The 27,979-nt window shown below is 48.8% G+C and overlaps 1 protein-coding gene across 5 annotated transcripts in view; it reads right to left on the bottom strand.

Moving 5' to 3' along the window:
* The window catches only part of ABTB3 (ankyrin repeat and BTB domain containing 3), a 312,674-nt gene extending 287,911 nt beyond the window's left edge, over positions 1 to 24,763 (bottom strand). For 2 of the 5 annotated variants that reach the window (XM_089921233.1, XM_089921232.1), the window contains exon 1: positions 23,098 to 24,762. In XM_089921233.1, the coding sequence (XP_089777359.1) occupies positions 23,098 to 24,247 (1,150 nt within the window). In that variant the 5' untranslated portion in view covers positions 24,248 to 24,762. Of the gene's footprint in view, positions 1 to 23,097 lie in introns of all 5 variants that reach the window. The other 3 variants (XM_089921234.1, XM_022599915.3, XM_022599914.3) reach the window with 3 other exon arrangements.
* Positions 24,764 to 27,979: the final 3,216 nt, after the last annotated feature.

Here is a 27,979-nt window from a genome sequence, read left to right as displayed (position 1 = left end):
ATGCTTAGAAGGTAGTAAATGTTCAATGAAAGGAGCTGCTCTAGCTGAACAGACGGCACAGACCAGGAGTGGGAGACCATCTCCCCGCTTATGAGCAGTCTGTCCGGTTCACCCTTCATTTTCTTCTCCCCAGTGTTCTTGTTTAGCTCCCTCTGCGCTCTGCCCACCCCCGGAGGCCCACCCCCAATACCTGCCCAATGTCAGTTGAAATTAGGGGGGAGAAGGCACCCCTGCCCTTCTGCTTCCCTCCTCAAAGCCTGATTGGTCTAATACAGAACTTCCTTCATCCCGCCACCCCCCACCTCCCAACCTCCCTTTCCATGCTCCTAATCCACGCTTTTGAGTCTCTTATTGCACTTGCCCAGGTGCCCTGTCTCCTCCACTTAGCTGTAAGTTCTCAGAGTCAGGGAATGAATGTTTCATCTTCATAGTCCCAGAGCCTAGCACAGGGTCTGGCCTGAGCAGGGGCCCAGCATTTGTGTGGGGCAGGGCGGTGAATGAACAAACAACTGAATGAATGAATGAATGAATGGACACGCTGGTGAGAACAGAGCACACGACACTCTGAAGGAATGGCTTTCTTGCTGCAGGCTCTGGGGCCCCACAAAACTTCCCTTCTTGGCCATTCTAGATCCCAATTCCATCTTCTGGGATTTCTGGATGTTGGAACTGTTTGGTCTCCAGCTCTCTGGGGCCACCCTCCTTTTGGAGGAAACCTCATTCCAGCATGGGTAACCCCCCTACCACACTGACTGGGTCAGGGATGGGCCCAACCAATACTCGGTCAGGACCAGTGAACACCAGATGTTTATCAGGATGTCTGGGAAGGAGAAGGTCATTCTCTCCTCCTGATATGATATGAGGGAGCCAGGTCTGGGGTATTGACAGCCATCTGGCTAGCACGTGAGAAGACGAGCTGAAGATAAACCCACACAGGGAGGAAGGGGCCGCTGAAAGGTACCAAGAGCAGCTGAGGCCCGAGGACGTGATGGAGCCTCAATCCAGCAGCCCCTGAACCAGCCCTGTCTCTGGACCTCTCATTTACATGAGCCAGTACCTCCCCTACATGGATGTTTGGGTTGGATATTTCATCACTCGCATCTGAAAGAATCCGAAGACACAAGGCCCTTTTTATCCAAGGACAAAACCAATTCTCTTTGCTGGACAAATCCTATAGAACTCTTCCTTCACAGAGAGCTCTAAAGCCAGGGAATGAAGCATCTACTTTTCTTACAAGTGGCCTCACAGATACATTTTTCAGGCCCACCGAAGTGTCTGCTTGTTTATAAAGGATCTCTTGCCTCCATCACACTTGATTTCGCCCATCTTTTCAACCTTGAGACAAACCATGGTAATCCACAAACAAGATACTTTACTCTCATCTCTCAACACTAAACGCCCTGCAAACAGAAAACAGAGATGGGTAAAAAGGGACTCTCCTTCCAGGCAGAGAACATAATAAGCAATGGTAAAAGCAGGGGTGGGATCCAGCTGAAGGCTTATTCGGTGAGCTGGGATGAATGACAGGCTGGAAGATCATTGTCTTCCTTTGGAAATAAACAAGGTCTGACCATAAAATCATGAGGTGGGGTGCTTTCTGGTCCAATAATTTCTTTTAGAGTCCCTTTACCCACCAGAGTGATTTTAAAAGCAAATCGATCATTTTTAAAAATCAAAATTTACTCTTGTTAATCAGGTTGTCAAATTAAAATCTACAGAAATATTAAAGGAGATCTTTGTTGAAGCTCATAGTTGTGTGTAATCAAGATTATGCTCATAATCAAGTACTAGGGACAATGAATTTAATGTAGAGGGTGTGGCCTGGCTTTAGCAAATCTTTAAAGTGATCCAGAACACCAGGACCATTCCTTAGTGCTAAAGGCTGAGCCTGCCATGACAAGGGTGTCAGCCATCACCCCTTTATGAGGGCAATTACAGTTCAGTGACTTTGGGGGCTCAGGGTGAATCATTCAAGAAACACTCATCTGAGGATGAGGTTGTGGAGAAACCCAACCTTTGAAGTCCTTGGATCCACTGGCAGAAAACTGCAAAGCACGGACTGGAAAAATCTGTTGCCTTCTTTGACAGACACCTACTCTGCCTGAAACACAACAGTGTCATTAACCAGCTACAACAGCTGGCTGCCAACCCAATCAATATTCCTCCCTGCCTTCTTCCTTACTAAGAGAACTCCGATTGAGTAGTGGTGGTGAGAAAAATATGTCCAGCTAAAGAACTAAATTTCTTAGCCTCCCTTGGAAAAATCATGGCTGGGGGGCTAATTGTTGGCCAAAAAGATAAAAAGCAGGATTACTGGGTGAGGCATCGGTGAAGTTCCTTAAAAGAAGGGCTGACTCCACCGGCAGGCACCCTTTCCCCCACCCTTCATCACTCTTCATCCTGCTTAAGATGTAGAAGTGATGACTGGAGCTGTAGCAGCCATCTTGGGACCACGAGGGTACCTTAAGAATGCAAACCACATGCTAAAGATGGCAGAGAAGAAAGACAAAGGATCCTGAGATGTTGTAGAACCACCTTCCCGATCTTGGACTGCCTACATGCCTTGGACTGTTATAAAAGAGAAAACCACCTTGCTGTCTTGTTTAAGCCACTGTTAGTTTGGTCTCTGACACTAGCAGTCAAATACAACCTGACATCAGATTGGCCAGTTAAAATCAAGTGTTCTTATTGGTCAAGGATGGCACCTTCACCTCTGGTCACCTTTAGCAATCAGAATGCTCTAACTGAATACATTGGTTTGTGCTCCAGTTCAGGGCGAGCTGATCAAGTAATAGCTTCACTGTGTATAGGGCAGAAAACGGGACAAAAGAACTGGAAGATCCAGACTCTTCCCTCAACGAGTTTATGGTCTAATGGGAGAGGCAGGTCACAGTCACAGCAAAAGATTTCCAACAGCATAAGGACCTGTATGATCCACAGCCGAAGTGTTTCAGACAGTAAGCAAATGCTGTGGGATTTCAAAGACAGGGAAAGCTGCTTGTTCTGGGGCAGCCCCAGGACAGATGAAGGGCTTGGCTTGGAGCAGTGCAACTGAAAGGAGGGTAGGAAAGGAGCCATTCCAGGTGGACAAATAGCCTGAGTAGAAGCTTAGAATAAGGAACGAAAGTGTTCACGGGAGGATGAGAGTAGCCTTGGAGGCTACAGAGGTTCCACTGAGGCAGGATTAGGGGGTGCCAGGATGAGGAGCTTGGACTTGACCGTGCAGCCAAGACGGAAACCATACTATCAGAGCAAGGCTAATCGGGGGTGTCAGGAAGAATAAACTGAGACGAGGAGGAGGTGGAAAACAAGACTAAGGTGAGGCTCCAGTAAGGAGGCTGACTGTGGTCTGTGGGCTCCTGGGACATTGTGAGTGGGGGTGGGGCCAGTGTAGCAGATGGGATGACAGGAGCAATGGTACCACCATGGTCTGTCCGGCTGAGGGTCACTCTGGACAGCTAGAGGGACAGAGCAAACTGACTGCACATCATCCCTCTTCTCCTCCCCTGCAGGCAGGCTCCTTGGATGGAAGCTTTGACATTCATACTCCTCCAGCCCCCCAAGGAAGAATAAAGAGTGTGAGTCTGGCATCCATACAGAAAGAAAGATGCTAGCCAGCCCTCCTCCAACTGACAGTTCAGGATTCTAGACACAAGATAGTGATGACTTAGAATGGAAGGGACCTCACCTGTCATCAAGAAGTCACAGAATTCTAGAATAGCATGGGCCCCTGGAAGGCTCCTGAAGGACTATCTCACCCACCAGTTTTCAAAGTGGGTTCAGTACAGCAGTAGGGTTCCCTATACACAAAGCAAAACAACTCTGCTTTTTCCTGTTTCACGTACTGACGTTCCCCAAAAAGCTGTATTCCAAGCCAAAGGGTCACCACCAAGTCTGAAAGCCACCGACAAACAACTCTGGTCCAATGCCAATTTCTTTTACAGTCCCTTTACCCACCAGAGTAATTTTAAAAGCAAATCCCTCATCTTACTGAAGCCCACTGAACGGTGCACTCCCTTTTTTGTCACCCCCATTGAACTTGTAATGACTCAGCTAACATTTACATTTCCTAGACAGCCTCACAAGTTTGGGGCAAGGCTATTCCCATTCACTGCTGGACCCCCAGCTCCTGGCACAAAACCCACCACAAGGTAGGTGCTCCATAAGCATCTACTAAACAGAACTATGACTGAAAGGGGTTGGAGGTGGCTTTCAGTGCAAAAGTGGCAGAGCCACGGTTACTCAAGCCTGGACCGCGCCCAGTTATTGCAGGCGACAGAGCTCGGGCACGTGGTTAACAGGGCATCCTTGGCTCCTTGACTCAGAGTTCCCAGTTACCTATGGCAGGACTTGGAGTCTGTGCCCCAGGCCTTCCCACGCCACTGTCTCCAACCTGCATTACAGCTCACGGCATCCTATGCTTGAGTAACGGTTCAAGCTCGTCAAGGGCACCAACTGCATCACATCCATCGTGTCTCTCCAGCACCAAGCCTGGCCAAGAACAGGCACTCAGCACTGCCTCTCTGCTTCTCTTCACCAAATTCGTGATCTTTTACAAACATTTGGCAAGTCTTTGAAAATGCAGTTGGGAACGTGCGGATGGTAAAGTTACTAAGTTAGAAAAATTCTCCATCCTGGGAAATCTCTGGTGAATCTCCCAGGAGTGTTTTGTTTTTTTTTTTTTTCCTGCCTGAGTGTTCATTTCTCTTCTTCTCTCTAAAATGGGAAGGTTGGCCTTAATCAACCCCTGAGGGCAGCATCAATGCTCCATGCAGTTGTAGGAAAAGAGTCCGGTGAACTGTATAAACAAGGAATCACATTGCAGGCACCAACTGTGTTTTCATTCCATATCTCTGAGCCCAAACACCTGTAGAACCAGACTTCCTATCCAGATTTGTAGAAGACACGCCGCACCACCCACAGGGAGCGGGAGATGTAGGAGAGGACTCACTATTGACTGTGCATGAGATTCTAATGACCTCAACAACTATATAGCGTGTGTGTGTGTGTGTGTGTGAGATACCTCAGTTGGGCATTGAAACTCTCAGAATGACCTTTCTGAGGCCAATCTCAACTCAGTTTCTTGACGTCACCACACAGGGCCTTTTCTATCCACTGGGCAACTCAGTTTTAGGGCCTCTTCTTGGGCCTACAAAACTATCTGATGCCCTATAAGTTAAAATTATCGGCTATAAAACATGAAAAGAAAACTGCAAGGCCATAATTAATACCTGTAATTAAGTGTAATTAAGTGGCTAAAATACGTACCATGAAATCAACATCATGAATTGCTGACTTCAATATTCTTAACAGTCTCATTACTGTTGGAGTGAGGGTAGGGAAGCTGGTTAGGTTTTTCTCATTTTGCGAGAATTCCTGAGGACACGTGACGATGGGAGAGAAATCAAAGCCCACGGTAAAACAGGTAAGATACACACAGAGCAAAATAATTCTCAAAGCAAAACCAGTACAATTTTTTCCAGCCATAACACACACTTAACGGGTATGTTTGAGGGTGACATGGGATGGTCCCTCCAAAGATAGGGTGGCTAGAGTTTTGGAAAATGTTAAAACCACCTATATGACAGTCTACAAAATTTTAGCTATCAAAACTCAGAAGATATGGCAAATGTTTGATTTCTGACAATTCTGCTGAGCTGATATAGGCACTTGTGCATGTGCGTGCATACACACACACACACACACACACACAGACACACAGTGGCTGCCTGTTTCCCGGGTCTCTGCTGCAGTAACAACTACTTCCCTTCACTTTATCCAAACGAAAACAAACTGAAGCTTTCCTTGATGTACGATGCATGATCAATAACCTCCCACTTCTCTTTTCATAGAAAACTCATTTTACTTTAAGGCAAACATGATGAGCGATTAAGATCCATAACAGAGACCCTGTGGCTGGAATACATAAGGATTTCTGACTGTGACAGTCCTTGCAATGGAAAACTTTTGGCAAATTGAAGACCTAGCCGGCAGCATGTCTACCACAGGGCACACCCATCTTTCCAGGTACCCAGGAAAGACCTCTTTGGTGTGGGGACAGAATGGATTTTACAGCTGAGCTGAGCACCCTGGGCTTTGTGAGCCTCTACACACGTTTTCCTTCAGCAAGAGTGAGCTCAGGCTGGGCCACCTGTTCCTCTAGAAAGCTCCACCATGGGGGAGGTTCAAGTAGCCCATGATGGAGGCCCCTTCCTTTGGGGCCAGTGGGAAGTTGGTGAAGGGTCCATCTGCAGTCTGCAGAGCCCACAGAAGCTCTGATAATCCAGAGGTTACCTCCTCCCACGGTCCCTTCTCTCTTCTTTCTGAGTGGACACTCCACACACTTACTGACCTTCAAGGAGCAGCATCTGAAGCCCAAATCAGAATGGTCTGGGTGGTCCCTCCTACGGCTGAAAATGGAAAGGTGGGAGCCAGGGTCAGACTCAAGGTTCCACTGAGACCTGAGAGGATGCAGGGGAGGGAGAGAATAACTCCATACATCCAAAGGTTGGGGGATCCAAAGGCTGGGCTAATCTCTACATCCTAATGAGTCTTCAGGTGGGGCTGCTGTGTACTATTCACACATCCCCTTGGGATAGTCACTCCAAGTTCTCAAAATACTTGAGCGCCAAGAATGCTCATGGAGTGGTATTGGGAAGCACAGAAAGAGCAGCCAACAGGGTTAACGGGAAAGCCTGAGGATAACGCACCAGGTGACTGGGGTGGGAATCCCAGTTCCTGCTCCCCAAGTGCGTGGCCTGGAGTGAGTCCCTGAGCTTGCCTGAGTCGGTTTCCCTGACTGAGACGTGGAACTAACAATACTGACCTCAACGGCGGGGTTGGAGGGCTTAATGAGAGAATACCGGGAAATTGCTCAGCACAAATCCTGGCGCAGCAGACCTCCATAAACGGGACCCGGGGTTAATCACAACTAAGGAAAGAAAACAAAGCCATGTTTCTTTTGTTCCTGGGGCAGCATGGCATCGTGGAGAGATGCCAACCTGGGGGTTCAGGGAGCTGAGGCTGGCCCCACCATGAACTCAGAACTTTCTACCTCTAAAACTCGGGATCTTGTCTCACCCACTGAGCTCGCTCATCTGCCAGTGGCTGTGTGGCCTCACACACGTCTATTCATCCCTGTGGTTCTCAGGTGTCTGCTTTGAAAAATCCGCCTGATACCCAGACTATGCTGCATCGGGACAGCTGGGCAGGCTCCTTCCAGTTCTAAGATGCAAGAGTCTCTGCAGACACAGCTTTCAACTTTGAATTAGAGCAAGGTGCCATCTCACAGGAAGAAACCGGGTATAAAGGAATAATGAGCAATCATTTCTTTTCTGTTCTTCAAAGAGAAGCAAGCTTTGAAAAGGAGAGATTTTCAGTGCAGAGAATTCAGAAACAGAGGAAGACACCCAGCCAGTTAGCCAACGGTTAGCACCGGCCTTCCTGTCCATGAAGTTCCATTGATTCATGGTTCATTTCACAGACCACAAGTATTTATTCCATGCCCACTATATGCCAGGTGATTGTGGTGAATGAATCAGACAAGCTCCCCTGCTTGAATGGAGCTTGCATTCTATGGCCTCCTTCATTCATTGAACAAACATGTTTAAGTGCCTACTATGTGCCAGATGTGGTACCAGAGATGCAAAGATGAAGAAGACATAGTCTGACTTGTAAGGACTAACAGGTGAGTGAACTATTCAGTATAACCTGATGAGTGCAATAATAATAGAGGTTTCAGATGACTGGGGAATGATAATCCCAACAATAACAGCTGACATGCATCGGGCACTCACTACCCCAAACTCAGTGCATATAAATATCATGTCACTTCATTTGTTATCCCCAAGATACTCCTACGAGGTGGCCACTCTTACAGAGGAGGAAACTGAGGCTGAGAGAGAAGACCTTGTCCAAGGTGGCATAGCCAGTAAGGGATGGCACTGGGATGGGCACCCAGGCTTCTGGCCTCAGACCCTTGGTTACATGGCATGATACACCATGTTGACTGTTCTCCAAAGCATCAACCAGATTAGACATTTTGGTGAGTAAATAACTTAATACCCCGTGAGTCACAATATCCTAAAGTCACCATCTCCTATGTCGGGGTTTAGGAATTCAGGACTGATCCTTTCTGTTTATGTAAAATTGGTTTAGCCACAAAACCCCTTAGGAAAAAATATACATGTTTCTTTAACACAGAGGCAAGCCAGTTTGAACCTCAGACCTTTGAAAACCACAGGTGAATGTGCCGACTTCAACAAATGAAAGCAAGCCCTTTGGCGTGGAAAGTTGGAATGTGTCTGGCTGGACAGGGTTATTTTGGGTAACAAGACAGCTTTGATAGCAGAGTTCTACCTCTGCTCCCTCATATCAGAAATGCCACCTGGGAGGTGAGGATGCAGCAGTCAGCGGAGGAGGAACAAAAAGAAGAGCTTTGCATCAGGCAGCACGCAGAGCTGCAAATAATTGTGGGGATGGGGAGAGGAGAGTCATGTTCGACTCTGAAACATCTGGTTAGTGGACCCTGCATTCTACCAGTTCTGTCTCTTCCCAGTATTGGTTCCCCTCATTCCCCTTTTCTCTTTTCCATCTCTTTTGGGTCCAGGAGCTCTACAAGATTCCAAGCACAGCACTTAGCTTTCTCCCCTCTCACCACCCAACCTCTCTCAGTGCTTCTCCAAGCCTCAGCGGGACACGCTCTCCTGGATTGCCTCCACAGCCAAAGCCAAAGCACACTGTGTGATCCGTGCTCCCTGGGTAGCCTGAGCCTCCTGCGATGTCAGAGCAGCAAGGACTTGCTAATCCTCCAGGCCAGTGCCTTTCAAACTTGATCTGGCAACAGAATCCCTTTTTCAAATGCATCTTATGCAAAAGTCCGATATAAAAACAGATGAAAGGGTAGCAACTCTGATGAAATGTGTGTGTGTGCGGGGAGTCTCCCCCATGTGACCCCTATAGGACTCCCTAAGGCCCTTTATAGGAACCTAAGACTCAAGAAAGCCCAGACTGAAGTCACCAATTTGGCCTAATTCCCTCAATTTATAGGTGACACACTGAGGCCATTTTGCCTCCATCCCTTTGAGAAAACATCCAAAACATCCTTCTGGTTCACTATGGTTAGTGTGATTCCCATTAAGCACATCAATGATGCTTGTTCACTGGGCCTCAAACAGTGCCCAGGGGTAGCAGGCAGAAATACTCCCACAGCTCGGGGAGCAGTGGTGGGAACTACCTCGCTTGTCACATGACACAGTTGATCACTTCCTCCTCCTAGATATTTTCTTCTGTTGACTTTTAGGATATTTCTGGCTCTCCATCTTACTGGCTGTTCCTTCTCAGTCTCCTTTGCTGGGTTCTCCTCTTCTGCCCAGGTCAAGGAAGGGCTCCATCCTTGGTCCTCCGGTCTCTTCTACATTCACACCTTAGGTGACCTTGTCCTGTCTCATGGCTTTTAAAACAACTCACATGCTCCCAGCTCCCAAATTTGTATCTCCAAACCATCCTCTCTCCTGAACACCAGCCATGGCTATCCAACTACTACCTGACATCTCCACCTGGATGTCTGAAAGGCACCTCAAACTTAGTACATCCTGATCTCGACTTCAGATCTTTCCACTATTCCAAACCTGCTCTTTCCAAGGTCTTTCCCACCTAGTTTATGGCAACTCTACCCTTCCCTTTGTTCAGACTGAACCCTGGAGACATCCTTTTTTTTTCCCCAAGTTATCCCCCCCTCCCTTTGGTAACCATAAGTTTGTTTTCTATGTCTGTGAGTTTGCTTCTGTTTGGTAAATGAGTTCATTTGCACTATTTTTTAGATTCCACATATAAGTGATGTCATATATTTGTCTTTCTCTGTCTGGCTTACTTCACTTAGTATGATCATCTCTAGGTCCATCCATGTTGCTGCAAGTGGCATTATTTCATTCTTTTTATGGCTGAGCAATATTCCATTGTATATATGTGCCACATCTTTATCCATTCAGCTGTTGATGGAGACTTAGGGTGCTTCTATGTCTTGGCAATTATAAATAGTACGACTATGAACATTGGGGTGCGTGTATCTTTTCGAATTAGTGTTTTCCGTATATATACCCAGGAGTGGGATTGATGGATCATATGGTAACTCTGATTTTAGTTTTCTAAGGAAGCTCCACAGTTTTCCATAGTGGCTGCACCAATTTACATTCCCACCAACAGTATTGGAGGTTCCCTTTTCTCCACACTGTCCCTGGAGGCATCCTTGACTCCTCTAGTTCTCTCACACCCCACACCCAGTGCGGCAACATCTTGCTGACTCTTCCTTTCCATAATGACCCAAATCCAATCACTTCTTAGCACACCTGCACTGCTACCACCCTGGTCCAGGCCACCATCAACTCCTGTCTGGATTACTGTAGGTGCCTCCACACACCGGCCTCCCTGCCTTCCCTCCTGCTCTTCTAGAGTCTACTTTTGACCAGCAGCCAAAGTGATTCTTTTTATTTTATTTTATTTTTAAAGGAAGAATGGGATCTTCTTTTATTTATTTATTTATTTTTGGCTGCGTTGGTCTCCATTGCTGTGCGTGGGCTTTTTTCTAGTTGCGGTGAGCGGGGGCTACTCCTCGTTGCGGTGTGCGGGCTTCTCACTGTGGTGGCTTCTCTTGTTGCGCAGCATGGGCTCTAGCACACAGGCTTCAGCAGCTGTGGCGCGTGGGCCTAGTTGCTCCGTGGCATGTGGGATCTTCCTGGACCAAGGCTCAAACCCGTGTCCCCTGAATTGGCAGGTGGATTCTTAACCACTGTGCCACCAGGGAAGATCTCAAAGTGATTCTTTTTAAATCCTAAGTCAGACCTTCAAATCCTGAGTCAAAATCCTGCAGTGGCTTCCTAGCTCACTGAGAGCAAAACCCAAAGTCTACAATAGCCTATGAGGACCTACCCAAGCTGGCTCCTCGGGACTCTCTGTTTTCCTGTCTTATCCCTCTTGGCTCACTCACTTCTCTCCATCACAATGGCTTCTTTGCTATTCCTGCCTCAGAGCCTTTATACTGGCTATTCTCTCTGCCTGGAACACTCTTCCCACAGATACTCACATGGTAAATCCCTCACCACCTTCACCTCTCCCTGCACCAACATCACATGGTCAGTGAGACCACCCTGACCACATTATTTATAATTACAACCAACCATCACCAGCCCTCCAGATCCCCCTTACTCTGATTTATTTCTTCCATGGTAGATATCAACTTCTAACATCCTATATTATTCACTTATGTTGATTGCTTAGGGTCTCCCTGCACTAGAATGCAAGTTCTATGAAGGCAAGGATTTTTGTCTGTTTGCGCACTGATGTATGCTCAGTGCCCAGAACCATGCCTCTTCCCTAATAGGCTCTCAATAAACATCTTTTGAATGAATGCATGATTATCTTGCAGCTTGCAGATCACTTTCACATCTGAGGACTCATTTGAGCCTCAAAACTGCTGTTTTTTTTCAGATAAGAAAACAAGCCCAGAGAGACTAAATCGCTAGCCTGAGATCACACAGCTTGTTCCACAGTGGGTCTCATGCCCTCCTCTTCTGTCCTTAAACCCTCAAGTACATCTGATCTGACCACACTGGTGCCAATCTCTCCAAGGCCCAGGCCCCACCTGCCTCCCCAAACTCATAGCCCGGCTTGCTGGGGACCACATTTACAGGCTCAGTACACAGGATGCTTCCCCCCACCACCACCCAGAGGAGCATTTGTACACTTTCACTCAAATGAACTCATATCTGGTTTCTAGGGGCCATGTGACAGAGACATCAGCTTCCAAGGCCAGATTCTAACCCCAAGACCCTCCTCCCAAATACAGGAGGGACACTGATATGCTGCCCACCCCCAGGCTTCTGTGAAAACACATTATCACCACAACTGGACATTCTGTAAGGAATGAGGGAGGAGGTGCGGGCAGCAGGGAGGGGAGACAGACACTGCAAAACAAGAAGAGGTCCTCCTCGTTCTTTCTTACCAATCAGAGGCTGAAATGTGAGGTCACAAGTACAACTTAATAACTGCCTCTAGCCTCCTGCTGAGAAATTTCTTCCGGGCCTGAGCCCCAGGAACAGCCACAGCAGCTAGTCTATTTCTGTCTCATCCATCACACTGAATTGTGTATCTGCTCACGATGGCTCCTTTTTTGCACAGGCTACTGGGAAACCCAAGGGCAGCAAATCCTGGTTTTCAGGTCTTCAGACTCCAGGACCTATACCAGAGACCCCCTGGGGCCCTGGTTCTCTGACTCGCAGATGGAAAATTGTGGGATTTCTTGGTCTCCATAATCACGTGAGCCAATTCCTGTTATACCTCTGTTTCTCTGAAGAACCCTAACACAGGGGTAAACACTCAATCAGTGTTAGCTTTTACCATTACTAAGTGCTGGTAATGGTTTTCCAAAGTGTTGCCTCTTTTGACACGTAACTTTGTATGAATACCAGAACCTGGTAGTATCATGATCTCCCATTCTTACATGAGAAAACAGGTTCAGAGGGATCACAGCCTGTCCAAGGTCGCACAGCATGGGTACCCCCTGCTACGCCTGAGCCGAGGTCTTCCCACTCACTGGAGGACTCATCTCCCCTCCTGTACCCCCTCCTCCCCCCTCCCCAGGCTCCCAGCAGCCCCCAGAGGTTCCACATGATGGGACCATCAGAGGCCATGAAATCACCAGCTTGCTCTTGGTCTGTTCCTTAATCCACAGCTCTCGTGTTGGGAGGAAGGAGGACTCAGAACAGCAACCAAATCAGCAACAGCAGTGGAAGCAGGTGGGGAGGCGTGGGGGAGGTCGCGATGCAGAGAGAGGCTGGGGCCCCACCCCTGGCCCCTGGAACTGAGCCTTTGGCCCCACACCTGCATCAGCCTGCCCCAGTGACCTGAATATGAAGCATCGAGGGACTCATAAACTGGCCCCCAAAATGGCAGCTGCAGGACGGAGCGAGCAGGAGTGGGGGTGAGGGTAGGTTTCTAAAGACAGAGGAACAGATGCAGAATTCGGAGACGCCGACCCGCGGAGGAGATGCCCGGTCCTTCTCCCCTGCCGGCCCTGATGGCAAACTCCAACATGGGAAGAGAATTTTGAGTCTTAACCCCAACCCCACACCGGGCCCCAAATGTCTAGTCTCCCTGTGCTGGCCACTGCCAGCCCAGAAGCACAAGGGAGGGGCAGCTGGACTCAGCCCGCATCGGAGGGGGCTTTGTCCTTGGGCCCCATGAACCGCTCCTAAGTAGGTCCTGCCGTGGGTGCAGTTTTACATCTGGGTGATTCTTTGTGAATAAACTAAACCTGCCTCAGGCCTGCAAGCTGCATGAGGGCAGGAACCATGTGTAGTTTTGCTCACAAGAGTGAACCCAGGCCCTAACCCTCAAAGTGAAGGGGCTGAGGGAGGAGGCCGAGGGAGGGAAAAACCATGTATCCATGTATGCTCCCCAGTACTTGACATTTTAGAGGTATCGAGAGAGAGACAGAGGGAGAGGGAGAGACAGACAGAGACAGAGAGGCAGAGAGGCAGAGAGAGAGTGGGAGACAGAGAGGGAGACGGGGAGAGAGAGAGAGAGAGAGAGAGAGGGAGGCAGGAGGTGATCTGTGTGTGCGCGTTTGTCACACACATCCTGCGCCCCTGGGTGGCACTGTGAGCTGGGATTAGGAAGAAACAATGGCACACGCTACCCAAGAACCCCCGCTGAATCCAAGCAACCTCAGCCTCCTTAAGATTCCACTCACCCTGTAGAGCTGCCTCTCTGATTTGCTTTCAGATGTTAATGCGCTGGGGAACCACTAATTTGATTCTACCTTCAGCACACCTGATCTGCACAGTAATTGCTTTCCTTGGCTCAAGCTATGGAGACCTCTGCAAGCTTCCAGACTAGCATTCCCTTCTGCTGTGAGACGTACGTAGAGTAAAACCCGCAATGTTACACCCAGGTGGCAAATTAATCTCCAAAACTGCTGTCTGTCGTCAAGGCAGCCTCTCACCCTACTCTGCCTCCCAGGAGCGATCTGGTTTGGAGGAGACAATGCATCACAGTGGAGGGGAGATGGGCTAAGAATCCAGAAACCTGGGATACTGGTCCAGATCTGCCATGTGACCTTGTGACCGTGGGCAAGGCAGTATCTCGCTCTGGGCCTCAGTTTTCCCATCTGTAAAATGTGAGAGTTGAACCAGAAGCTCCGTTGGGACGAGGCGTGGCACAGGTGGGAGGAAGGTGGAATGTGAAGTCCCTCAGGCTCAAGTTCAAATCCCTGCTCTGCCATTTATTGTCTTAGCAACTCTGGGAAAGCTACTAAATGTTTCATAGCCTCAGATTCTTCTTGTGTAAGATGGAGGTGATAACAATACCTGACTGCCCTTCCCACATTCACCCTTCCCTTCCTGTCTGCTTTCTGTACTGCAGCCAACATGAGCTTTTTAGAACACAAATCTGATCACAGCATCTCCCTCCTTAAAAGCTTCCAAAGGCTCTCCAGTGTCCTTGGGAAAGACAGACTCCTTAATCTGGCAGATGCTCAGTCCAACCTCTAACCAGCTCCACTCACTTGGTTCTCCCATTCCAGCCACACTGGCTGCTTTCCTCCTTACCGAACTCCCTTCTGCCACAGGCCCTTTGCACATCCTGTTTGCATTCATGGAGTACTCTTCTACCTTTTCAACCAAATACACCATTCTTCAACCTCATTCAAGCCTCACTCTTCCTTGCTTCCTTTCCTCACTCCTGACTACATCCAGAGCCTCAGTAAAGACTCTTAGAGCCTCATTCATCTCTCTTTTGTAGCTACTGCCACAGCTGTAAATTTACAACTGCATGATTGATTGTTTGATGACAAAACTAAGTCCACTACAGGCCTGCAATCTCCATGAGGGCAGAGACCATGTTGCTTAACATCTAACACAGTGCCTGTAGAAAAAGTCTTAATGAATATAATAAAATCCAACAATGCCAACATTTATTAAGCAATTTCTACATGCCAGGCACCTCCCAAAAGCTCTAAGAATTAGGTTTTATTATTTTTCTCATTTAACAAAAGAGAAGACTGAATAACAGAGAGGTTAGGTAACTTGCCCAATATCACACAGCTAGTGAGTGGTCAAATCATGTAAGTCTGGTTACTGGCAAACTACTTAAAACCTTTCACTCAATAAATGGAGCAGGGTACAGGGGACAGATCTTTAAGCAAGGAGGCTGGCACTTCTTAAGCATTTAATAATAATAATAATCGCTAACAGACAGTGAGTTTTTATGATATGTTCAATATTATTCTGAGGATTTTACATAAATTAACTCATGCTCCCAATGACCCTCAGTGGTGGAGGGGGGAGCACTACCATTATCCTCATTTAACAGATGAGGAAACTGAGGCTCAGAAAGATTAACTGGCTTGCCCATGGTCACCTGGCTTATGGGTGGTAGAGACTTGGTCCACCTAATTCCAGAGTCTGGGAAAACCCAGTCTGTGATTCTCAGGGAGGACAGATTCCCCACCAAGCCTCAGATTTCTACATTCAGTTCTGGTAAGAAGGCCTGATCTCCTTCTGGCACTGAGCCTACCCAGCTAGACAGGATATGGAAGGAGCTGTCCCCTGGAGGCCACAAAGCCACCCGCTGCTCCGGGGTCTCGGCTGAGGAGGCTACACAGCAACGTCATGGACAGCTGGGCAGTGACTCACGGGGCAGCCAGGGAAGAGGAAGCCAGCAGGGGCTAAAAAAAGACGTATGACCACATATTATACAAAGGAGCATCATCAACCATGACCACCAGCACCAGGGCAAGCCCCGCTTCCACTCCACACACTCCTCAAGCTGCCCTGGAGTCCATCTGGGATCCTCTCAGAGTCTCATTTGAGCTGGATTTCACCACTGTGCCATAGCTGTTCAGAGCACAGGCTCTGGACCCCAAATTCCAACTCTACCCCTTAGTAGCTATGGCATCTCGGACTGGTCACTGAACCTGTCTGAGCCTCAGTTTCCTCCCCCAATAAAATGGGGATAAGAAACACCCACCTCACAAGAACAGTGTGAAGATTAAATGAGCTAACGTGTGTGAAAGGCCCCGTGCAGTACCTGGCTCAGCAACTGTTAGTTCCCCCAGTGGATGAAATGCAGGGGGTGGCAGAGGGGAGAAGACAGGCATGTAGTACAATTTGCCTGGAGCACCCACTCTTTAGGATTCATATTTTAACCATGCCTGAGAGCTTCACACCAATTCGTTGTTAATCCATATAGCATCCCACTTCCAGAACAGGATGATAATAACAAGAATAATAAAGATAAAGCATAACAGTTGTTAAGTATGTACCATGTACGAGACACTGGGGAAAACACGTTGCACCCACCATATTATTAGTTTAATATTACTTTGATCTTCATAAACATTCCATAAGGCAGTCCAGAGCCAGACTGCCCCGGTTCAAATGTGACCCAAACACTTGTTAGCTGTGTCGCCTTAGTCAAATTCTTGAATTTACTTCCTAATTGACTTCCTAACCTGTAAAATGGGAACAATAATAATAATAGCACCTATTTCATATAGTTGTGGTGAGGATTCAAATAGCTAATATATGATGGCGGAGATGTCTAGCACTCTACCAAAAATTGATGCCCCTCTAACAGTACAGAATTGTGGCTGGGAGTGGCTGCCTTGCCAGAGACCATAATTCCCAGCCTCTGATATCTACTTGAGGCCACATGACTCAATTCTGGTGTCTGGAATGTGGAAGCAATTAATATACCCACATCCCAGACTCTCCTATAAAAACATCCCCATCCTCCACACTGTTGACCCCAATCAAGGAAGCTCCTGGGAGTCACATGTTCCAGAGGGCAGATACCCCATCAGATTCCATGGAACACAGCGCCTCCCTCCCCTACCTTCAACTGGACTCAACAGGAATGAGAAAGCAACTCTTATTGTGTTTAGCCACTAAGATGTTAGGGTTTATCTGATGCCACAGCTTGCATTACCCTAACTAATAAAGAAATTGACACCGTAAGTGGGCTCCTTACATATGTGGCATTGGCTTAGAAGTCAGATGGTGGGTTATGATGTTTGAGGCTGGAAAACTGGAGCACCATGTTATACAGCAATAAAAGGTTTGGTTAAACTGTCACCTATCACAACTTAGAAGGCAGAACTCATGTCTACTGAGCCTGTAAGTGCTAGAGGAAAAAGGACTGAAAAATAATGGTAGGAGAGTTTGCTGCTCATTCCTGGCTGAGTTTAGCAAGGTATTAGGGAAAGAGAGGATCTCAGGCATGAATTAGTCAGTTTGCAAGTAAAACTGGAAAGGAATAGTGTAGACATGAAGAAGACGATATTCCTAGATCCCAAACAATAAGAGTAAAGATTGAGCAGACTTCTAGGTGAAATAAATATCAGATGAAGTGTATAAGCTTCCCACCACATAAGCCTGATGGCCTCAAGGTAGCTGTCATTAAATTGAGTGAGAAATTGAGGTATGGGGTTAAGAAAGCCAAGAAATAATCCAGGCTTGAGAATTAGGTCTAGGAAATAACTTTGACTGCTAGCACACTAGACGTCATAGATGAAAATCCTACTAAGTTGTTGTGGGAATTGTTCTGGCAAAATCTATAAGCTTGGATTTTAAAAAACCTTTTACTGTTAAAGCATTAAAACAATCCTTGGGCCCCTTAAAGTTCACGGCCAGGAACTAGGTTACACAAGATTTAGAGCCTCAAGGAGGTCATATTCCCCAAGACCCACTTCAAGTGTGGCCGAGAGGAATAATGGACAAAGAAAATCCTGCCACAGGGCAGAGCCACGACCATGGAGGACAGTGAACCAGGAAACCAGGAAACTGCTTCCAGAGAGCAGAATCAGGGCTTAAGCAAGGAACCTCATCCACTTCCAGGGCATGGTCACACAGTGTCTGCTTGGCAAGATTTCATAACTACTAAGGGCTGGTGACTTCTGTGCGTCTTCCACTGTTGCCTTTTCCTAATGGGTTATCCTCCAATATGGTATATGGGCACAGAGGGGAAGATAATGAGTCTCTTTTAGCTCATGGGTCTCTGAACCATAAGAAGCCATATTCAATCCCATGGATAGGACAGGAATTCACCCAAAGATCTTGCACTTTAAGTTGGAAGCACTGATTGGCCAGAACATGAATATCCTCCCTTAGGAGAAGGGAAGCATGTTTTGTGTGTGAGAAGAAGGAGGCACATAGATATTTGGTGGCCAAGGGGGCCAGTGACACATCTGGCCAATGATATATGGGCATAGTGATGAAGGTTCCTTTCAGGCTTAGCCCATAACACCTTTCTTAAGATCCTCCATACTCTCCTTCTTTCTCTACCTACGGGCTGGATAAATGTCCAAGGAAGGCCCTAAAGTCCACATATTGAAGATAAAGAAAGCACTCTCTCCATCAGTCGTGGTACTTAAATGACCCTCCAGCACCCTCCCACCACACTCCTCCCACAATCAGACTTTAGTGAGTAAGAAAGGACCTTCTATTGTGTTAAGTTCCTAAGATTTGGGGGTTGCCTTCTATAATAGCTAATGTAACGACAACAATTATAACATATAGCACTCTTCGAACAGTGCCTGGCACATAATAAGCACTATACAAGTGTAGCTATTATTATTATAATACTCATTTTACAGACAGGGAAACTGCAAGTTATGGGTGTGTCTGACTCCAAAGTCAATTACTATTTTATATTTACCTCTCAGTAAATGATAATCAGACCCATTTTATAGGTAAGTTTGGTGTCTGGCTCAAGGTCACAAATAATAACAGACCCAGAATTAGAGGCCTTTCTTCTATTCAAAGGCCATTAGCCACCCCGCCCCTGACCCCAGATCTCTAGGTTGGTCCGCCATTGTTTATTTTGTTGTTATTTTTATGGTGTGTTTCAGGAAACATTCTACTTACAAATGCCCCAGCACTGCACTGGCAAATCTGAATAGAAAACCAAAAACCCTCCACTGACCTGAATTCCAAGTTTTAATTTACATTAAGCTAGTTAATTAAAAACATGCTCTGTGAGCACAGACACTGACATGGCTGGCTGCTGAGATAGCTTTTGCAGTTCTTTGTAAAAAGCTGGGTTTCTTCTGTGATGTTTTTGTCCAGCAGAGCAACACTGTACCATGGAACAGTGCGACCAGCTCCGGGGATGTGGACAGGGTGATGGGCGGGGCTGGGGGGCAGGCAGCAAAACTGCTGAGTAAGCATTTAGTTTATGAGCAACAGAAAAGCAAAAGACCTGAACACCAACTTACCCACCAAACCAGTGCTGGTGAGGCAAGGGCTCATGTTAATTAAAGTTTATAAAGTGATTGGGTATCCCAGCAATGAAAGAGACTATTCCAAATCACCCTTATTATTATTATCACCAGCCTGCATAATCTGTTTTTTAAGGAAGAGCCATTATTATCGAGTGCCTACTATGTGACAGTTGTTTTCACATATGTGATCTGATTTAATGCTTTTAATCACCCTATGTGGTAGGTTTGGGTTTTCTTCCTTTTTCATGTCTTTTTTTGTTTTGTAATCCTTACTGTGCAGATGAGAAAAACAAATTCAGCAAAATTAAGTCACTTGCTAGAAAGTGGCAGAGCCGAAATTTGAGGCTAGATCTCTCTAAGTGTAAAGCCCTTCTCCCTTTCATCACACCACACTGCCTCTTGCAGTCTTCCCTTCAAATTCTTTCTGCATTTAAAACAAAATTTCATCCAAGGATGCCTATGGCTTTTTTATGTTTCCTTTTTTTACTGATGTGTAATTTGCAATACAGCGAAACACACATATCTTAAAGTTACAATGCAATGCATTTTGACAAATGCAAGTACCCCTGAACCCACACCGCTATAGATAGAAGGGACATTGCTATCACCCCATGAGTCCCATGTGATCCGTTTCCTGATTCCTCGAGCCGTAGCAGCAGCAAATTAGAAAGGCGGACAGGTGCAGAGATGGCAGTAAGAATGGGCAACCAAGGTAAAAAGACTTGAAAAGATGATTCAAGGAACTCAGAATTCAATAGTTTCTTTCAGGATATCATTGTACAATATTACACAATAGATTGCTCAACTCAACAGGCATCTAATAAGCTCCAACTGTGTACCAGGCCCTCTCAGACTTGACAGAGGATATAAAAACGTGAGATCCAGTACTGCCCAGTTCAGTTTAATAGGAACATATGGTGTGTTAGAACAGAAGGACTGTCAGGCTATCAAGGGCCTTGGTTCAACTGAGTAGGTAATGAAGGGCAGGGAGGGTGGCCTGAAGGCAGGGAACTCATCTGTCACTAAAGAGAAAAACAGTTAAGTTGCCTGTGCCTCAGTTTCCTCCTCTGTATCATGGGGATAATAGCAGTACTTTTTCAAGGGAATGTTGAAGAGTAAATGGGTCAATATATAGAGTAGTGTTGGATGCATGTTAGCTGTTACTAGCTTGTACGTCAGTACTTGTGCAGGCCCTAGATTTAGTAGCTGCTCAATAAATATTGATGAATGAATGAATAAGTGAGGCTACTGAGTTAAAGGGGGAAAAAGATTATGTAAAGCATGGGCTCCTTAATAAAGCTTGCATATCAGAAAGAACGTCATGCAAAGTAGTTGAAGAAATAGGTTTGATGTTTAATGTGTGTTTCAGATACCTAAGAAATTAACTGTTCATTTCTTACTGCTTCCTGTCATTTTTAACAAGCCCATGGAAAAGAGATGAAGAGATTACAATGAAATTACAGTATATCTCATACCAAGAGATGGCAAAGGGGCCCTGAAACCTAGGAGTTAAGCTCTGTGGTGTGGGAAATGCTGTGATGGCAGCAAACCCTAACCACCACACATTCACCCTGCCCCAAACCAGCTCTGTGGTCTTCTCCTTCCTCAAATTATACTTATTCCAAAAAGGATAAACACAAAATCTGCCTTTAAAAGATGTTAAAGATCATAAAAGTAAAACCAATTTGAAAAAATGCAGAGGCTACTAACAAAAACAGACAGAGCTACAAGAGGACACGGGGGTGTATTACAGATCTAGGCCCTTATTTTATAGATGAGGAGACTGAGACCCAGAGAAGGAAAGTGAGTTATGACCCACAGTCATAACTTCAAGAGAACAGCCAAGGCAGAGTTGGACCAGGGCACCCAGCGTCCCAAACTGGAGCCCAAAGGGGAATGCTCCTTCTTCCCAAAGGACACACAGGAGTGGGAGGAGATTCCAGCAGGTAAGGGTCTGGGGGGCCAGTAGATTGTAATGGGGAGGTAAGAACAGGGGTGGTGGGTGCATGCGGAGGGAAGAAAATTACGCCTCTCTGCACTTTTTATTGGGGTAGGGCTTCAAACAAAGAACTGTCCAGTCCAAAGCTCCTGGGTTTTGCAGGTGAATCCGACTCCTCCTCCGGAAGAAGCACACACAAAGACCAATGCCTTCTCCCAGGTGTTTCCATTTCATCAGGAGTTCACGGGTGGAGGTGGGCAGGCACGGGGAGCCTCACAGGTACCCTCCCTTTAGAAGTTTAACCCTCTACTGGCAGCAGAGGGGGAAGGGCTCTGCCAAGGAGGCCGGAGGAGTCTTGGCGATCAACGCGGAAGTCGCCATCCTGCCCCCACCACACGAGCGAGCGCGCGCGCACACACACACACACACACACACACACACAAGCTTTGCTTCTTCCTTCCCCTCCCCCAACGATGACCAAAGCCAGGTGAGGGGATTGACAACTGGAGGTTCTGTTTCCGAAGGGCTTCTGCGGGAGCTGCTTGCTTCTGCGCACACTCACAGGCACACTTACATACACACGCATGGACGCGCGCACACAGACTCTCACAAATACGCACACACTCCTGTGCACACACTTGGCACCCACAAGAGGCCGGGCCGCGCCCGCTGCATCTCTGCTGCAGCCCCGGGGAAACGACAGGCAGCAACATGAATGAAATCTGCCCAGAAAGACTGCATTTCAGCTCCAACCACGCAACCTCCAGCCAAACCGCCGAATATGCAACAAAGTTTTATTTCGCTTTTGGAGTCTCCAGTTACGCTTCTACCATTTCCTGTGGAAAACTGAAGCTTTGAAGTGTCTAGCTCCGGCTTTCGCAGACACGCAGGACCGCCAGCTGGAGCTCTCCAAAACAAGAGCCCCGGGCCCCACCCCTCCGCCACCAGAACTGCAGGTTCAAACCCACCCAGCTCCGGCCTTCAAAGCAAGGGGTGCGGGAAGGAATGACAGAACCTGCTGGAAACGACCTCTTAAACTGACAGTCCCTTCGGAACCCCGCCCCACTCCCATCCTGACCGGGTCCCTTGTGGCGCTCCTTAAGCCAAGTGGTGATGCCTGCACCTCCTAGCCAACCGACAGAGGCAAGAGGTCGGAATCTGGGGGGTCTGCCCATTGCGCAGCAGCCACCAGCTGTGAGCTCTGGCCCTCAAAAACTGCCCCGGAAAAAACTCGGGACCTATAAGCCTTCCCGCTTATAGGTCCCACCTCTCCCCGACTGTTTCTAGGCCGAGCGAGCTCTCAAACATTCTGCCTTTACGGCCGCAGGGCCCTGCCTTCCTGCGCTCACCGACGGTGTCCCCGAGGGCGCGGGGAACTATGCTAACTGGGCGGCGAGGGCGGAATGCTCCTCCTCCTGAGTTCCCAAGGAGCCAAACTCCTGCGCCCGGGTATTTGGCATCTTCAAGGTCAAAAATAAATTTAAATAAATAAAATGTTTAAAATGAAAAAAACAACAACAACGAAACACAGGGCTCTGGCAGAAATGTGTACTAGGTAGGCGCAAATGATCACACACCTATGCCTCCAAAGTGATGCTGGGTTCTTCCCACTGCCTGCCTGAGGCAGCCGCTGCCCCGCCCCGAATCCGGGGCGGAACCGCGCCCTCTCGGACTTGGGACCCTACCAGCGGCGTAAAGTACGCGGATCCCGAAAGCAGGAGGGACCAGGGGTGTTTCTAGCCGCCTCCAGCTCGGCGGTTCCCTCGGAGGCTTAAGACAGCAGCGGGCAGCCGGAAGGGCGCGGGAGGGGGCCGGGAGGCAAACTTACGACGAGAGTTGGCCCGGTTGGGTGGGAGGGGGCAGCACCCGCGCAGCCACTTACCGCTGGCGTTCTTCCCGCAGATGAGGTGCTGGTAAGGCTGCAGCAGCCCCCAGATCTCGGAGTCGTTGTTGACCGTGTGCTCCAGCGTCTCAACGGTGAACTTGGGCGCCTCGTGGAGCGCGTGGTGGTGGTGATGGTGGTGGTTGGCGGCGGCTGCCTGTGGGGCTGCGGCGGAGGCGGCGGCAGCCGCGGCCGGCGGGGCGCAACAGCTGCTGCCCCCGCTGGCGCTGCTGGCTGCGCTGCAGGCGCCGCCGCTCGCCGCTCCCCCTCCCGGCGCCTCCCGCTCCTTATCCGCCACGGGGGCTGCTCCGGGGCCCGAGCCCTGACCCGGGCCGGAGCTGGAGCTGGAGCCCGGGCCCGGGCCGCTGCAGCTCCTGGGCAGCCCGGAGGCCACGACCCGCGCGTAGATGTCCCGGAAAAGGCTCTCCATGCAGGCCGTCAGGTAGATGGCTGCGTGCTCGTGGATGCGCAGCGCCACGCGGCTGTCCACCATCCAGCGGTACACGCGGCCCACGGAGAAGGTGAGGCCGCAGCGCGCCGATTTGCCGCGGCCCAGGCGGTCGCCACCGGCACTGCTCATGTTGTAGAGGGACAGCGCGGCCAGCGCGGCCGCCGTGCAGTGAGCCGCTAGGCCCCAGGACAGCACGATCTCCATGGCGCTCTGGATCTCGTACTTGGTGCACTTAGCGAAGCGCAGGCTCAGGCGCTGCGCCTCTTTGGCGATGCGTACCAGCGCCCGGCTCACCAGCGTCGACAGCTTGGCCAGCGCGTCTTTGGGTAGGCCGCCGGGGGGCACCGAGCCTGCCCGGGGATCCCGCGAGCGCAGTAGCAGCGCCTCCAGCTCCTGGAGGGTCCAGGGGACCTCGTCGAGGTCCGGCAGCAGCCGCGAGCAATGCTGGCCGGCGCAGTCCAGCCCCTCGGAGTCTTCCACCAGGGCAGTGTTGACAGTGTCAAAGCTGTTGTGCCGGCTGTGCATGGAGTCAGCTAGAGGCGGCCAGCAGCTCCCGCCATACGGGGACGCCGGGTGCGAGTCGGAACAGCACAGGGACAAGTTGGAGGAGCGCACCGAGTCCGCCGCGCCACCATAACCCGAGTCCAGCGTCAGATCCTCCAGCGTCCGAACCACGGGCTTCTTACCTCTCCTGGCCATCGCTGCGCCACTTCATGCTGCGGCCGCCGGGGAGCCGAGGGGAAGCAGCAGCGAGGAAAAGCGGGCGCCGGGGCGCAGGAAGAACCGAGTCCGCGCCGCCTCGGCTCACTTTTCCACCAGCCGCTACTACCTACTGTTACTACTTTCGGATGCCTCCCCGAGCCGTCGCCGCTGCAATACGCAGGGCAGAGCAGAGAGTCATCTTCCAGAGCCCGGGCCGGAGCTGGGACACGCTGAGGAGCGAGCCAGGCCGGGGGAGAAGCTCACGCCGGACTCGTCCCTTTCTTCCAAAATAAAATAAAACTGTCTGACCCGCTCCCCACCGGGCCGGGCTTGGTGCAGAAACCACTGGGCGCCGGCCTCGGTGTTCGTAGGACGGAAATCGACCCAGATGCCCGCGGCAGCACCTCTGCCGGCAGCTGGCTCTCGGCTCTCGGCTCCCCGGCTCCCGGTTCCCCGCCCGGGGTTCGCTCGGCGCTCGCCCGCCCGGCACTGAAGCGCAGCAACGACCGCGACAGCTGCAAACCCTACAAAACCCCGCAAGCCCCGGGCAGCCCAAGGGGGCGGGCGTATGTAAAGCAGGGCCGGCGGAGAGCCAATGGGATTGGAGGATGCTAATTACCTCTTTTTTTTATTCCTCAGCTCCACGCAGCCCCGCCCCTCATACCCGCCCCCGGCCCGTGACCGAGGCTCCATGAAGTGGGGAGCCAGGGCCTGAGAATTGGGGGACCTGTGGGAGCGTAGAGACGCAGATGCTACCCCACCCCTCCTCTGCTGTTCCTGCCCTTGAGCCTTCGGCTTTGATACCAGAACAGGAGAATGGTAGGTTGGGCATGTGACCCACCCACCCACCGACCGAGTTGTGCTCCCCCCAGCGGTTCACAAACTGTCTGCCTGGGGTCGCTTTCTGCCCCTGCGTTTCGGATTTCACTTTCCTTTTTCTTTCTCTAGTACACAAAGCATGTTTTTTCTCCCTCTCCAGCCTCCCCCACCTTCGGGTCCCCAAACCAATTAATACGGTCCTCTTTCAGCCCCAGTTTGCCCCAGAGCAGAGGGAACTAAGAAACCAGGCAAGCAGAGGGATCAGGGAAGTGGACATCACTGGAAGGCTGAGTCTCTGGACGTTAGCGTCTGCCACCAGCACTCATTAACTACGTTCCTTCAGTAGCAAAGAGGACGCTGAGCCCATCCTTCAAATGCCTGGGGGTACACTGGAGGGAAGGCTTATGTCCCACTTTGATGTTCTGGTGGGTAATGGTCCAGAGAGCTCAGCTTTAAAAAGGATAAATTTGCACAGAGGAGAGTTTTCTTTTTTGAATAAAGAATGGTATATATGCATGACTTAGTTGCATTTATATCCAGTGGCATTGTCTTATTTATTTGCCCCCATCCACCAGGGCAGAAACCATATCTTATTCACCTGGGGATCACCAGCTCCCACTGTCTCTGCCTGTAGGGGACTCTCCTCTGAGTTTCCAGCTTAGAAGTGCCATCCTACAAGAAGGTAGCCCATATCCTTCATGTTAAAAAACAAAATTCAACTGAGTAAATTTTAAAGCTCTTTATTGGCTTTATTCAACAATTCACGAATCTGGCAGTATCCAATCTAGCAGATAGAAGGGAGCTTGGACGAGCTGTACAAAATGAAAGACTTTTCATAGACACAATGGAGAAGGAACAAGGAATTTATACGAGGTGAAAAAACAGGTTGCTTATTGCAAGTTTACTTTCCTCTAGGAGATGGCGGGGGTCTATAAGGCAGATTACCTAACTACTGCTGATCAGGTGATTCCTGATTGACTAGTTTAAGATTCCATTTGTGGGAGAGCCAAAACTGTAATTAAGTGTCTCAGTTTGGTGAAGTGGAGCTTAGCATAAGTGACTCCATTTGGGGCCTGGTATCTTGTTAACACTCAATACTGTCCTGGGTGTTTCAGCTGCCTCCCCCACTTCTGAGGCTGTTGATTTCTGGCCCCTTGTAACACTAGGATACTACAGTCTGGTTACTTGTTAGATTCCACACTGAACTAGGGGTTCCCCATGCACAGGCCTGACACAGAGTAGTCAGTCAGTAAATATCTGTCGTAAATGCATGAAAGGAAAGAAGGACATGATTTTGAACTGTTGGTTTGATGTTCAACAATGGATTTTGCCAGATAACCCAGGAGATTGTCTGATGTTTCTCATCTCTGTCAGCCCAAATCCACCATCACCGATCCCTTCACCCCAGTATACTACCATCACCCTGTAGCTATCATCCTAATGCATATGCTCATCACCTCTCTCTATTGACTATTATAATATTCTACCAACTGGTCTCCTCTCCTGCCTCTTTCTTCTCCAAACCATCCAGTCCGAGAATCTTCCAAAAGCCCAATTCTCATCTTGTCATTTCTCTCTTGAAAAAAATTCAAAGGTTCCCATTTGCCTTCCACCTAAATAAAGCTTATACTGATTAGTCGCCTTCAGGGATCTCCACATTTTGTTCCCAGACTTTTTCCATAACATTCCAAACCTTTTAAAAGGGATTGTGATGGTTAATTTTATGTGTCAATTTGAATGGGCCACAGGTGCCCAGATTAAACATAGTTTCTGGGTATGTCTGTGAGGGTGTTTCCAGGTGGGATTAGGATTTGAATCAGTGGACTCAGTAAATTGCCCTCCCAAATGTGGCTGAGCATCATCCAATCTGCGAGGGACTGAATAAAACAAAAGGTGGAGGCAGGAGGAATTCATCACTCCCCACCCCCCATCACAGACTGAACTGGGACATCTCATCTTCTCCAGTCCTCAGACTGGAATTTACATCACCTGCTCCCCTGGTTCTCAGGTCTTTGGACTTGGACTGAATTATATACCAGCAGCTTTCCTGGGCCTCCAGCTTGCAGACATCAGATCGTGAGACTTCTCATTCTCCATAATTATATGAACCAATTCCTCATAATAAATCTTTTTCTATATGTATTTTTCATATACCATCGAATACAAGGATACACAGTCTTTAATGATCTGAACCCTGCTTCCCCCTCTAGGCTCTCCGTCATCACCCTAGCCTCCTGAACACATATTCACAGTCACATAAACACACAGATGCACTCCCACACCCACACAGATACCTGCACACACATGAACACACAGACACACACACACACGCTTACGTTCTAGCCATACTGAAATCACTTGCTGGTTTTCCAAGTTAACATGTTGTCCCTTGCATCCGATAAGTCTTTGCAGATGTTCTTTCCTTTGCTCGCTTTGCTCAAAGACCTCGCCTTCCTCTTCTGAACCTGGCAAACCTCATCCTCTAAGATTCAGCTCCAAGGTTACCACCACAGTGAAGTTTTCCCTTATGTTGCTTCCTGTCCGCCCAGCCCAGACCTGGGAGGGTGTCTCCATCTCTGTTGTTTGGGATTTGTTCCCAGAGCCTTTTCTCTTCTCTGTGTGTTTCCCTGGTGATCTCGTCCACTTGTATGCCTTCAGTTCTCACCTATGTGCCGATGATGCTTGAGTGATGACCACTCAGAGTGTAAGCAGCAAGAGAGCCCAAGAAAAGCTCACGCACAGGGAAGAAAAGAGACTGAAAGCAATGGGCTTAACATTGATTTATTTACTTTTTTGATGGCACCAGGTCAACTTGGGTTCCATTACTGCCTCTGCCAGTTTTCCAATCATGTATATTCAATCTCTTTTATAGTCTCTTCCTTTGCCTTTGAAATGCACAAATAATCACAC

Source organism: Delphinapterus leucas, chromosome 11 (genome assembly GCF_059928025.1).
Source record: "Delphinapterus leucas isolate spDelLeu-1000000601 "Yukka" chromosome 11, BTC_Dleu_Yukka2, whole genome shotgun sequence".
NCBI lineage: Eukaryota > Metazoa > Chordata > Mammalia > Artiodactyla > Monodontidae > Delphinapterus > Delphinapterus leucas.
Note: the sequence above shows the minus strand (reverse complement) of the source record. Positions and strands in the feature narration are given on the sequence as shown.